At 41.8% G+C, this 13,793-nt stretch overlaps 2 protein-coding genes across 2 annotated transcripts in view; one reads left to right on the forward strand and one right to left on the reverse strand.

Annotated features, from left to right (window-relative positions):
- igdcc3 (immunoglobulin superfamily, DCC subclass, member 3) overlaps positions 1-507 on the reverse strand; it is a 63,833-nt gene extending 63,326 nt beyond the window's left edge. The window contains exon 1 of the mRNA XM_030045949.1: positions 185-507. Within this exon, the coding sequence (XP_029901809.1) occupies positions 185-248 (64 nt within the window). The 5' untranslated portion in view covers positions 249-507. The remainder of the gene's footprint in view (positions 1-184) is intronic.
- A 4,813-nt stretch (positions 508-5,320) lies between these two features.
- ano5b (anoctamin 5b) overlaps positions 5,321-13,793 on the forward strand; it is a 36,944-nt gene continuing 28,471 nt past the window's right edge. The window contains exon 1 of the mRNA XM_030048187.1: positions 5,321-5,636. Coding sequence (XP_029904047.1) covers positions 5,561-5,636 — 76 coding nt within the window. The 5' untranslated portion in view covers positions 5,321-5,560. The remainder of the gene's footprint in view (positions 5,637-13,793) is intronic.

Consider the following 13,793-nt stretch of genomic DNA (forward strand, 5'->3'; position numbering starts at 1 on the left):
CTATCGGACACCGGGTAGCGGCTAAGTTCAGGGTTACTGCTAATGGTCACTGGTGCATTCAGTTACCGCTGTTGGGAGCATGCTGCAGCCTCTGGAAACTAGCAGATTCAGTGCACTTCCCCTCCACAAAGGTGATACCCTCCAGCGCTATTCTCCAACACGGTACCGGGGTCATGCCACTTACCGATTAAAGCATTTAGGAGTATTCCCAAAAAGCATGGAACAAGGCGGTGCCTTGTGGTTGCCATTTAAAGACTTCGAAAATTATTCCAATACTTGCAGAAAACAACGTGAGATGAATAGAAGAAATAAAGGCATAGATGTCCAGGGTGAGCTTTTTTTTTTTTTTTTTTTTTTTTTTTTTTTTTTTACATGTTCCGAACTACGATACTAGCCTACAGTTTGGTGGCTCGCTGGGGTCGAACATGCTTGCGCCATTTTAAACATCTATCAGGAATCTGTCAGCATCCCGCTCTCTCTCCTCCTCTCTCTTCTCCCTCTGCTGTATCCCAAAGCCTGCCTGCCTGCCTGCCTGCGTCTCTCTCTCTCTCTCTCTCTCTCTCTCTCTCGCTCTCTCTCTCTCTCTCTCTCTCTCTCTCTCTCTCTCTCTCTCTCTCTCAGCTCATTCGCGAAATCTGCTCTGGGAACAAAAGAGAGCAGGCTGCTGAGCTTACAAGGCATGAGAAAGCTCTCTTTATTTTTGAAACTATTACTACTGCTGCTGCTGCTGCTGCTGCTGCTGCATCTACTACCACCACCACCACCACCACCACCATCATTATCATCATCATCATCATCATCAATAGTAACAGTATGGGGAGTGATAATCATATATAAGGTATAGTAACCCATGCAAATCTCATCCTAAAATTGATGTGGAAACGTGTCCCCACCACACAGTCAGTCTAAATAAACAGATCAGATTCAGATCAAGATCTAGTCACTGTGTCCCACGGCATTTGTATGAGACACTAGTGCACGTGTCCATGAAATCAAAACCATCTTCTGTCACTGGTTGCGCGTGCACATGACAACTTACACTGACTCAGTGTTGTGATAAAAGCCAAAAGAAACAAGAGGGGGGGGGGGGGGGGGGGGGGGGGGGGGGTGAAAGGTGGCGACAGTGTGGCCAAACAGTACAACAGTAACAAGATAACCCAGTTTCCTTTTCCCTTGTTAAACTGCACACAGATAGGTTGGCTGTATTTATGTAATTCAAAGGTAGGCCAGGTTTACGGGTTGAAGATAACAACTAGTTTTCATGCTATGTGGCAGATGCTTTTATTTAAAGCTAATGGAATACTATTAGTGAACCTGACATGAAAAATAAGCAAGGTAGACCTACTGTAAACAAGTGCAACGTAGCCAGTTGTTTATACTCTAACTCCCCCTTGTGGAGCAAATATACGTTACATTTGCAGATTCACAGCCAGCGTAGTGAAATTGTAATTGTAGTAATGGAGTATCAGTTCTAAAACAGGGATGTGTTATATGGATATAATACTAACGAAATACTTAAAAAAATAAATATGATAATAATGAATGAATGAATACTGCCATGATTACTTAACCATCTTTCATAAGTGTCAGTGCATCTATGTGATAACATGGATCAGAAACACCTCATTGATAAAATATACACCATATGGATAGATAGATGGATACATACATACATACATACATACATACAGATATACAGGAAATCATGCAGTCATGTTTACTACCAAATGACTGATAATCATCCAACCTTACATCAGCTGTTGATGGTAAAGTTAAAAAAGAAAGAAAGAAAGAAAGAAAATATGGCAAAGTAGCCCTGAGACAAACCCCATATCACAGGATTTCTTCTAACTAGCCTTTTTTAAACAAGCCATAAAATTGCTTCCAACAAATCCATGTTGAAATGGTCATAAAGTTATTAAAGTCTTTACTTTAAAATAATGAACAGTGATTTATGCTCATAATTTGTACCTCTTTACTGATGCTCCAACTATGTTACCTTAGTTCGTTTTGATCCAGTCATCAATTGTAATCTCTGTTTCAAGAAATGTTATCTATCTACTCTAAACTGACCCCGAAATATAACCATATCATGGGCTTCAGTTGGTGATAAAAGGCAGCTTTGTTGACGACAATGTCCACTTGTATACACACTTTTCCCATGTGAGCAAGTACTGCCACACTGAACCAACAGGACTATTTACTTGTAAGAAAACACTGACTAGCTTTTTGACCCTGTGGGCCTCTTGCTGTCTGTCCTTTGCAGTGTTGCAAATCTACATTTTAAAGCAAAATTGCCTCATGTATCACCACCCTTAATCACCCAAACCAGGGCAAGTCTACAGCACTTAATAAAAATAAGTAATGGTCCCATTACCTTTGTTTGTGAAATGGTTCCAGTATCATGTCAGCCAATAAAGCACCGTGCTAATTATCAGTCTAATGTCCTTCTCTCCACCAGCAAGAGTTATAAACATGCAGACATCACCAACAATTCCTGAAGCTGCAGTTTATAGCCTGAACCTTATGCAGATATGTAAACCAGAAATGATCACTCAAATGGCACCACTGACCGAGCCACTCTATAAACAAATTAATGGTGTGTTATACTGCAGTGTTTGAAAATTAATTGGATATGTGACGTATGAAAAAATAACTGAAAAAATGAATTCTCAGCTGCTACTCATAATGTAATCTGAGATCACTGAAATGCGCTAAAAGCGTTTCAATATCAAATACTCTTAAATGACACAAGAGGACATTCTAGCAACTAAACAGATGATCATTTCTTAACTTGTCAGCACACAGAACCACACATCAAGTTAATCGTGTGAAGGTGAGCACACCAGGCAAGAGAAATCACAAAGTAAGCACATGTTATAGTCTCCAGAGGAGGTGAGGGATTTGGGCAGCACTCAGCAGCTTCGCTGTCCATCACGTAACCTGAAGATATTGTGAAAGCAGCATATAGATAAAAAAATATATAGGCTTACACATTGAAACAACAACCAAAGCTGAACAGCAAGGCTGAAAAGCAATGTCGGTGCCCCAGGTGGATTTTGTAGCAATGCTCATTAACGATTTATTATTCAGGGTTTTGGGGAATTGTGGTCAGGCCTTCCATTCAGTCATTAAGACAGCTTCAAGAAAGAGCCATATACTCTGGTTGAAGAAAATGGACACCAATTATATCCCGTATTTACAATGCAGCTTTTCAGCTGCTGAGTGAGCCATTTCAAACCAGAAAGGTCCTCCATCGCATTAGCCTCTTGCAATTAGTACACTGTGGTTTCTGAGCTGGTTTCGGGCCTTTCCAATCCCACAACCATGCTATTATATTATTCTGGTTGAGACGTTGATGCTGTTGATTTTTTATAATAATCTTTGCTGTTGTTGTGGCTGAGGGTTTAGATGCAATGTGGTACAGATCTAATGCAGCATATTACAGTAAACAAAGTTTTTCTAGGATATGCACCAACTGAGCCTCCCAGAGGTGTCATGGCAGAATTCAACAAACCACTCTCCTACAACAAACCACTCTCTGTCCAAAAATAAGCTGCCTAAATCTTATTTATTAAACCAAAACTATATATCTAAGTGACCCTTATGCTGTATAAGGGTGTCATTGTATAGTACAAGGGGTGGCAACACATTTTTATTTTTTTATGTGTGGGTTATTTGTTAGCCCTAGACTGAGTGCTGCCATAATGGAGTGGGTCACCTTACTGCAACTTTGTGTTAGAGGGGAAAAGGCCAGCTGTTTGAATTAGCCAGCCTTCCTGGAGACATTGTGAGGGGTTCTTAGGAAGGTATGATCTGGGATCTCTGTAGTTCTGCTGCAAGACTTCAGTGCTGACATTAGTGGACCCCGGTAACTCACCAGCTGCGATCAGGACCCAACCTTAAGACATGGTACGTGCTACCATGTCTTAAGGTTGGGTCCTGATCGCAGTGTCCTGGGTTCAAAACTGACCTCAGGCCATTTGCTGCATGTCATCCCCCTCTCTCCCCTGCTTTTCCTGACATTGGCAATAAAGGAGTAACTTTGAGGGGGTGACTGGGAGGAACACCATACCTGATCTGAACCCAAGTGGTTCACATGCCATGCACAGAGGTTATTGGACCTCTGTGCATGGCATGTGAACACCAATGAACACCAAGTTTAAACATAAGGTAGCTCATTTGTGTACCTCTGACAAGAGCTCCTCAGGCCAGTATGTCCAGTATGGTGACCTCAGGGTTGTGTCTCTGTTTTTTGCAGATGATGTCATCCTGTAAGCTTCATCAAGTTGTGACCTCTAGCGTGCACTGGTAAGATTTGCAGCTGAGTGTGAATCAGTTGGGATGAGGATCAGCAACTCCAATCTGAGGCTGTGGTTCTCTGTAGGGAAAAAGGTGGTTCATCTCCTCCAAGATGGGAATGAGTTATTGCCTCAAGTGAAACAGTACCGTTGGGTCTTACGATGAAGCGGGAGATTGACAGATGGAATGGGGCAGTGGCATCACTCACTTATGGCACTCACTTATGGGTGCAAGATCTCGGTATAGTAGTGACCAAAAGAATGTGATTGTGGATACAAGTGGCAGAAATAAGCTTTGTTTGCAGGTTAGCTGGGCTCACCCTTTTGGGATAGGTATAGGGTGAGGAGCTCAGACATCTGGGAGGAGTTAGGAATAGAGCAGCTGCTCCTCCATGTTGAAAGGAGCCAGCTAAGGTGGTACAGGCATTTATTTATTTTTTTTAGATGTTTTATTCCCCATTGGCAGAATTATCTTTTCTTGCTCAGGTCCATGCTCACCCAGTTAAGTATTTCTCATTTTGGTAAGTATGGCAATATAAGTCAAGCCCAGGCCCACTGAGAGACAACCACTTATCAAAATTACTTAAGATGGAAGGTCTGCAGCTTCTATCAAAAATAATTAAAACCACCTCCTCAGGAACAGCCTCTTTCTTTAAGACCTGTCACACATTCTGCAATACAGAAAATAGCCACTTGATGTCCTCACTAGATGGAGCGCTGAGACCATAGGCTCAAAGGCTTAAAGCTGCACGTTTTTCCTTATTAGATTATCCAAATACAGGAGAAGGGATAATAATTGCATGGCAGCAGACCATTGCAGCGCTAAGCCCCGCTGCTTCACATCAACAACTACCGGTGATCCTTTTGTAGATTTATCTCTCTCTCTCTCTCTCTCTCTCTCACACACACACACACACACACACACACACACACACACACACACACACACACACACACACACTTTGCCGACGAAAAATGGTGCCACTCCCCTTTATCTGTGCCTAGTCGTCTCGGGTAACGCTTGGGAGATCTGCAGGGCACACTCAGAAGGCATCGGTCATACTACAGATATAGAAAATGATGCGTGTATCTATTGATCAGAATCAGAGTCATTGATCCCAGTGTGTGATCAGCCATCACCGGTCAGCGCTTCACTGTATGGTGGAGTCTCCATCGACCCCCAGTGCACAGCGGCATCCTCTCTCCCTTCCCTACTTTCCCGTAAAGGTGACGGCTCTGTAATAACACAGTCGGCCAGTATGAAGAGAATAACGGGAAAGACGAGGGATGAAACTTTGATCGAGCTCAAGAGCGCGACGGATTCCCAGACTGGAGGTAAATGACACAAGGATTTCTGCTTCATTCGCACTGTACATCAATCCAGTGCTAACATGTGGTGGTCGCGATCATTGACATGTCTGTATCAAACTGTGATATATTATAGTAGACTGGAAACTAAATGGGCTAATCCACCACACCCTTGTACTAACACCTAAAGTAATCCCAGAACAAACTTCTGAAAAATGGCTCATAGAGAAAGTAGTCCCGGGAGACATATTAAGCCAGGTTATACCGTAGGAGACTAAAAATGCCATACGAAAGGCTCACCATGGCACAAAACTCACAACTCAGTACCACAGACACATCATAAATCCCTGTGAGTGATTTAGGAATTTGGGGATGCTTTCTCCGAGGTAGTAAGCCTTTTCTTTAATTATGCAACTCGCATTACAGAGATGAAATGGCTCATTCGTTAGTTGGGTTTTTGTTTTTGTAGGTTTTGCCCACAGCCAAAGAGTATTCCTTGACTTTTTTTTTTTTTCGTAAGTTTTGTAGGTGGGCTACTGCTATTCTCAACGGAGACTGCGCGTAATGACGTGACGGGACAAACAAAAATGTTGGTGGGAGACTTTGGAACAGATATGGATTTCACAAATTAGAGGAGTCTTCCCTTTCACGGACTTAGACTTTACAATCCCAAGTGGATAGTGGGCTGGGATTGATCTTGCTGCTGGAGATCCACATTCAAAATGATCCCTCACACAATGGAGTTTATTGTAGCTCATATTTGCAAGTTAGTCTGATGATCCCTTCACAGGACAGGAGGCAAACTGTTGACATATCATAGAAGAACAGTCCCTTCGCTCTTCTTAACAGAATCACCTCTTAGAGCCTGTGACTGTGCCATCCAAATATCTATGTCACGTTGCTTCTTCACGGTAGCTAAATGAGGGTATATGAGTCCAACATAAGTTAACTGGTAGTCCTTTACTCAGTCAGCAAAGCATTGATTTGCATGAGAACAAATTCAGCATTGCCCTCGACTGCAACGTGCAGGATGCATGTCCACATCTGGTGGGACTCCCTGTTCAGATGCAAACAAAGTAGCTCAGCTCTTTGTGAAATATCAAACCATTTCCGGTCTGCGGTCTCAGGCAGTATAGAGTAGCCAGAATACATCATGATGCAGGTTAAGAGTAATTCCCACCAGTATGTCTACATAGAGATATCTTTGCAGATGGTTGTGTGGTGAGGAGCAAATAGCCTAGAGGATAAATTTAATTTGTTTGCCGCATTGTTTCGATGTTATCTCTCAGGATGTCATAAAAGACTGATTAATGATTCATTATACAGTTCTGTTATCTTTCAAGAGCTACCAAGCAATGCCTTCCATAGCTAATAGTGAAGATGTCTGTGAGGATGAGATTGTTACTCTTTAGGAACAAGTACCAAGTACAGAAAAAGCATCAAAGTTTGCATCAAAGGTAAATTCCACTGATTTTCAGTTTCGTCAACATTTATTATTGGTTCCCATAGCTAGAAAACGGGGAAAGGGAAATGGTGAATGTACAAGTGGATGAGTTTCTGGCAATTATCTGGCTGTACATGAATACTGAATGAGCCCCAAAAGACAGTTTTCCACTCTGTGTTAAAGGACCTGGTGCAGGTTGTATATTCTCAGATCTCCGATGACAGTCTTGGCTCTTAGTTTCTGGTGACAGCTTTGCTGACATGCTGTTATCCTACACCACAATAATATCCAACTAACATTTGTAAAATTGACTTGCATCCCCGTTTCTTATTCCATGTCTCAGTTATTCCACTCTGTAACATATATTTTTTTATTTAATGTATTTTCCTCTCCATCTGCATCATTCTTTTTCTGTGAGTCAAAAGTAGATCCCCAAAACGTCCATACCATGTCAAATGGGTCAGGACACATAAAATTTTCATAGCACATGTGCCCAGACACCTTCTTGGTTGGCCTCAAAGGCAGAGCATGTAAAATTGATAGTATGTGTCTGTTAGTGGAATCATACACCAAGTTGTGAAATTGCAACTGTAAAGTAGCCCATACACAACTGCTAAGATAAAGATTTTCAGGATGTTTTTTGGTAACATATTTTAACTTTAAAGGAACAGAAAATGTATTGGAAATGCATCAATGGTTTCATCATTCCCACACTAGTCACGCTCCATGCCCACATCAGTTGGTGTTACAGTTTAATTTGGCAGTGACCATAGGACTGGATCATTGAGAGGATGCCACAGCCATTTGTTATCTGGATGAGATTCATTCACTACCTCTTTATTTTACAGTCTGCTAATTGCCAGGCTGTTACTAGGAAAAACATTAATAACAAAAAGTACTTACTGGGAAATTATCTGGAAGCTGGATTGTAAGTGCTAAATAAATAAGCAGGCTACATGGAAACATCTACTTTCCTAGAAAGTTTTTAAATGAGAATTTATTTAGCACTTAGAATCTAGTCTGGATAATTTGCCTCTAAGTGCTTTCTGTCGCCGACTTGTTTGCTATTTAATACCTGGTGATCAACAGACTGGAAAATAAAGCATTAGCAATAAGTCTTACCCAAATTGGTGGACAGATCTGTCAAATCAATCAAAAAGCAGATGTGATGTGGCATAAAAGACATCAGTGAACAGTGAAAGAAACAGAAAAAAATATCACCTGGTAAATTTTGAATAATTTTGTTACATGTATTTAAGTGTTGCTGGATTAGTACTTCAGAATTGCATGTACAGCTTGAACTGTCAGCTGGAATACGGACCTCTTCAAGCTAAAGGCAGTGGATATAATAACTCAAGTGCAAAACAAATGCACTTTGCCATTTGAGGATTCTTTGACTTGCCACCTTTTCTTTTATTTTAATGAAATTTGATATAAGAAAATAGCAATGTCCTACTGCCTCTTATATTTTTGTGAAACTAATTTCAAAGGGGGGGGGGGGGGGGGGGGGGGGGGGGGGAATTGAATGATGTCAGTAATGCTGGTTACTGGTTGGATCCTGATTATCCAATCATAATCATGTTATGACTTTGAGCACGCTCTGAGAGAGTGACAGACATCGGACAAGACAAGCTGACATGGCTGAGCGACTGCAGAGAGGGAGGAGTAAGTGCCCATTTTCAATCAAAAATATAAATTTATGTTCATGATGGCCAAACAAATTTTCTGTCAGCATAATTGTAACTGTTACAAGTGATAATATTTTAAGTAATTTTGAACATACATGATATGGTTAATTTACAGGATTTTTTCAAAGTCTGATGTCCATTGCAATGGACATGAAAAAATACTATTAAAAACATGAGTTAGCAAAAATGTGTTTTTTTCCACTTTGTTTTTGTGTTGGAGAGGAGTCAGAATCAGTTAATTTTTTTTTTTTTTTTGCCCAGCAGAAAAAATGCGGGTCTGAAGGGGTTAAAACAATATTAATGTTTAGATTGCTTTCTTGTAAGTCAAAGTCCTTCAAATGGTTCACTTCCAAAGAGGGAAGGTTATTTTATTGTTTTCCTGTTTAGCAACATGCTGCCTCCTCTCAATTTGCAGGCATAGGCATTATCTCAGTAGTGGCACTGATCAGTTAAGTGACTGAGCAACTATGTAAATTATGTTTTGGGTCAGGAGGTCATCTACTCTGTGTGCTCTGTTTTATGCTTGGTTTTGGGAAAATGCATGGTGTGTATTGACCTGTCCTATATTTTGACCCTTGCTTGACCAAACCCCTGCGTTTTTGAAAGATCCAGTCCCCATTGCACTTTGAACATTAGGCTAATTAAGTTGACAAAGCTTGCAATTTTGGTCCAGGACGGGAAAGGTTTAGGGCTTCTGTTATGTAACTAAACATACCTATCAAGTATACTATCATTCCAAATCTTCCATTGCATAAGTGTAATGAAATGTCATTGGCTCAGTAGTATCATTCAATAGTATTCACTAGTTCATTGAAATATCATTTTAATTTCAAATTCATTTTAGATCCACAAAATACAAATTGCATTCACATAGTGTACACAAACAATATCCAAACATGAAGGATGGGGGTAAAACAAAAGGTAGTTAGGCCAAAGTATAATTTTGTCATAGCTCTGTATCAGTCATGCTGTAATTATAATGCATATCATGGAAAGCCTAACAAAAGTCTCCTCTTTTTAAAGTGAAATGAAAAAAAAAAAGGTCAGAAAATCCAAAGTGAGTTGACAGAACCTAAGCAAATATCACTTTGTTTGTTTTTTCCATGTGTAATTCCTCCTTCTTTATTGCTAATATGTTGTTACTAACGAGACTGCATGTGCCCGTTATCTAGGGCAAGCTATAGGCTGATTGACTGTGCTCTCACTTCAGTGGCTTTGTCAAGGCTCTTATCAGGAACGACCTTCAGGCACATGTGCAGGGCGAAACACATAGAGAAGAGGAATAGCTCTTTTCTTCCCTCGCTGTTTGTGTTTGGAGTGTATTACCTTGTTAACAGCTGCCCAATGACTGATTGATAGACAGACATGACTGGACTCACTGTACCACACCAACAAGACACGTTAGTGGATATTTATCTTGTGCTCAATTCAGTTCAGTTTTTAATTGGAAAATTGTGTTCACTACTTGTTATTCTTTCCCCCATAAAACCTTCCTAGTTTTGTGCACTAAATTATTTTTCAAGACCTGATTCTTTTCAAAGCAGGTTGACAGTTCTTTATGCCTGATTAGGTGAAGCACTAATTAGGACATCATTTATTTATTCATTCATTAGCATGTTTTCAGTGAATTACTTGTTTTTTAAGGGATCTGCTTCCATTTAAGGTGATTTTATTCCAGCTACTCCATCTTAGCCGGTGAAGTCATTCTTCATTCACGTGTAAGGCAAAGCCAAAGTGTTGCTATGGAAACTGACCAAGTAACTGTATTACCCCTTTGACAGCAGCATGATACTAAATAGGACTAGGAAGGCATGCAGAATGTGGCTCAATCCAGACTTTCTCTCATTTAGCTGGATGATAAATACAATTGTTATGTCTCATTTTTGTGTTGTCAGATTAATCTTCAACCTCAGATTAAAATGAAATGTTCTGGTTCTAATGCTCTATGTTTAGAGCACTGCGGCCATATGCCCCCATTTTGCCTCTGCCTGTTTGCCTGGCCCTTCGGTGCATGGACATAAACCATATAAATGTTATTATGTAAGCAGTTTTATGGAAACTGCTGTGCCTGGAAAAATTGTAATTGTCATTGTGTCTCTGGGTAAATGTAGGCTGATCTGGTTGTGCACAAGGAATGATATACACTCAGTTGAGACTCTCAAAAGAGTCAACAACAGGTCACCAGGCTAAAGGTTGTATATTATCAAATGATCAGAGGAAAGCAAGTTTCTTTATCATACTCTACACTCTGATACTGTGTTGTCCGATGTTTCCTGGAGATGATACTGTTTCTCAACAGTGCCTCTCTTAACAGACTGCTGAAGATTGGAACCATAGTCTTGTATGTGTGTTTTATGAAGATAATGCCCTGTCCAGTTTATCCTGCACATGACCTTTTGTTTACTGGTTTTGTGGTATTGTTTTACTGGTCAACTTTTCCGGAAACAGCTTTCCTCTGGGACTAGTATATCCTGGTGATAAGAAAGGAAATTAGCTTCCTTTTTGTTGACAGTACAAATTCAATCTAATTTTCCATAGGGACTTAACAAAGTCCCCTCCTCTTGGAACTTTTTGGACATATTTGAAACCAACAAAGCATAAAGAAGAGGTGTATCTGCCTCAGTGGAGAGACAGTAGCCAGTAAGTCAGTAATTCTAATATGTGTTGCATTTTAATCTCCACTGGCATGAGAAAGAATATTTTTGAGTTATAGCCAGGAGCTAGCCTTGTGACGTGACTGCACATTTGCTGCCTTTTGCTTTTTCCAATGTAAGTGCCATAAAAAGGCAAACACAGACACCTGCTGCAACCATAGCAAAACAAAGCCTGCTTTATCATTGAATCAAAACGGCACTACATCATTGCCCAGTTTACATACACTGGGAGTCAGATCAGTAAAGGGACTATGAATTGGGAAAAAAACATGGGAGAGTAATGGATTTGACTCTGGGGTCCAACATTTTTAAAATAAACCTGATTGGCCGACCAAACCTGAAACCTCCCCCAGCAATGTCTCAGGCACTTCACATGACACAAAAACAAACAAACAAAAAACAACCTAGAACAACTTGTGCCAATCACTGGAAATGTTATGGTTTAAGAGGCCTAGAAAGTGTTTTTGTGCAACTGCAATTCTACAAGAAATTGAAATCATGATTACTATGGCGAATGACTGCATCCAAGCAGATAACTATTATGCATGTTGACCTTTCCTTTGCTGCAGTTTGGGACTAACTTCGACTCCACCTCTGTCTATCTGTCTGTCTTTCCTGTAAAGATGGTCCTGCAGTGCTGACAGCATTCAGGATTAACCTGCACTCAGGTACGGGCAGATCAAAGGCTTTATGTGGCGCCTGTCTGTCCGTCCTCTCATCATCTTCCTCCATCTCCCCTCTTGTTCACTCATAGGGCTCTAGTTTCGCAGACCAGGCGAGGCGGGGGCGTAGCGCAGATGCGCTTCGCCACCTGGGAGTGGCCAGGCGGATTTTCCAAGTTTGGCACGCCGTTCTCGGTGGCGCAAGTACTCCGCCGTCCCTCCTACCGGCGCAAGGGAGGAGAGAAGGCGTGGAGTGGGTTTGACACAGCCGATTCACATGTAACCAATCAAATGAGCTCCTGTCCTCGCCTTTAAAATGCGCTGCGCGAAGGCGTAATGAAAGTTTACACAGCTGACAAGGAGGTCTACTGCCGCAGGCGGAGCGGAGCCCAGGAGACCGGCGCGGAGCGGAGACCGGCGAGCAGTGCGCACACGTCACCAAAACCTCACAGGCAGGCTTCCGGGATGTCAGGCACATGACCGATGCAATAAATACCGAAAAAAAACACTATTCAATGCTACGATCACAATCAGCACATACATATATCTCCATATCAACTGTCCCGTCACAGCTGATGTCAGATCAAAGGAGATTGGCACCGTTTATGCTGATTGTGAGGTTTTGGTGATGTGCGCCAGGCAGCCAAACTTCCACTGCGCCAGCTCCGCTCCGCCTTGCGCGGAAAGTAGACGTGGTTTCAGGAGGCGAGCTTTTGGCGCACCTCGGCGAAGCCTTTTGGCACAAAACTGTCACTCCGCCAAGCCGAATCTGTCGGCACCTCCCCCCGCTGCGCCACCACTCCCATCTCCGCGCAAGTCCGTCTGCGAAACTTGGACACTGTCCGCCTCTGCCGTTTCGCCGGTCGAAACTAGCTCTGCGCGGGGTTCGCTTCACTGCGCCACCCCGCGCTGCGCCGGGAAACTAGAGCCCATACTCTCTCCATGCTGTGCTCCTCTCTCTACACCCCTCTGTATTTCACCATGCATTTCTTCTCTTAATGTTCCTCTGCCCGCTGGTTAGTCTGCTAATCAGAGCCAGGCATGTGTTTACATCTGTTTTCTCTGAGTATGTTCAGCGTCACCCTGTCTTTGATTATGACTGCAGAGCCAGGCTCCTCGTGGTACAGTGCTCACTCTCCTTGTACCGTGTTCTGCCAGCATGGCTATAGTATCATATTCACACAGATGGATACACATGCAAGAAGGCATGTGTACGTGGTAATGCGTGAAACATACATGCATACAACTCGTATACCTGTGCTTTTAGCATATCAAGTGTGTGTAAAAAAGTGCTGAGTTTATCATTACTTCACAGTGGTGAGAACCAACATGATATTTTCCACACTTCATGTATTCTGTAACAATAACCATCAATGCTAATATCAGCAAGTGTGTATGTGTGTGAGAGGATGGAGTATCCTTTCACATCCTGTTTTCAGCCTTATTATAGTTCTGACTATGCCCGTACAGACTGAGAAATGTGGGATTTTGGTCACCGGCTCAGTGAGAAAGCAGAGTTCAGCTGTTCATCTGGGACATAAGTTGCTCAACCATGCTGGTTAACGACATAATTTTAATTTAGAGCTTGCTAGAGCTCACTGACATATATTCACATTAAGTTGGCATTCTGCAGATATGCCCGTCCCCAAGTCAATATCTCAGTTACAATAAACAGGCCAGTGTAATGTGAGCTTTATTTAGAAATGGTCTACGGTTTAGTTCATTTGTTAGAAAAG

Source organism: Myripristis murdjan, chromosome 3 (assembly GCF_902150065.1).
Source record: "Myripristis murdjan chromosome 3, fMyrMur1.1, whole genome shotgun sequence".
In the NCBI taxonomy this organism is placed as follows: domain Eukaryota; kingdom Metazoa; phylum Chordata; class Actinopteri; order Holocentriformes; family Holocentridae; genus Myripristis; species Myripristis murdjan.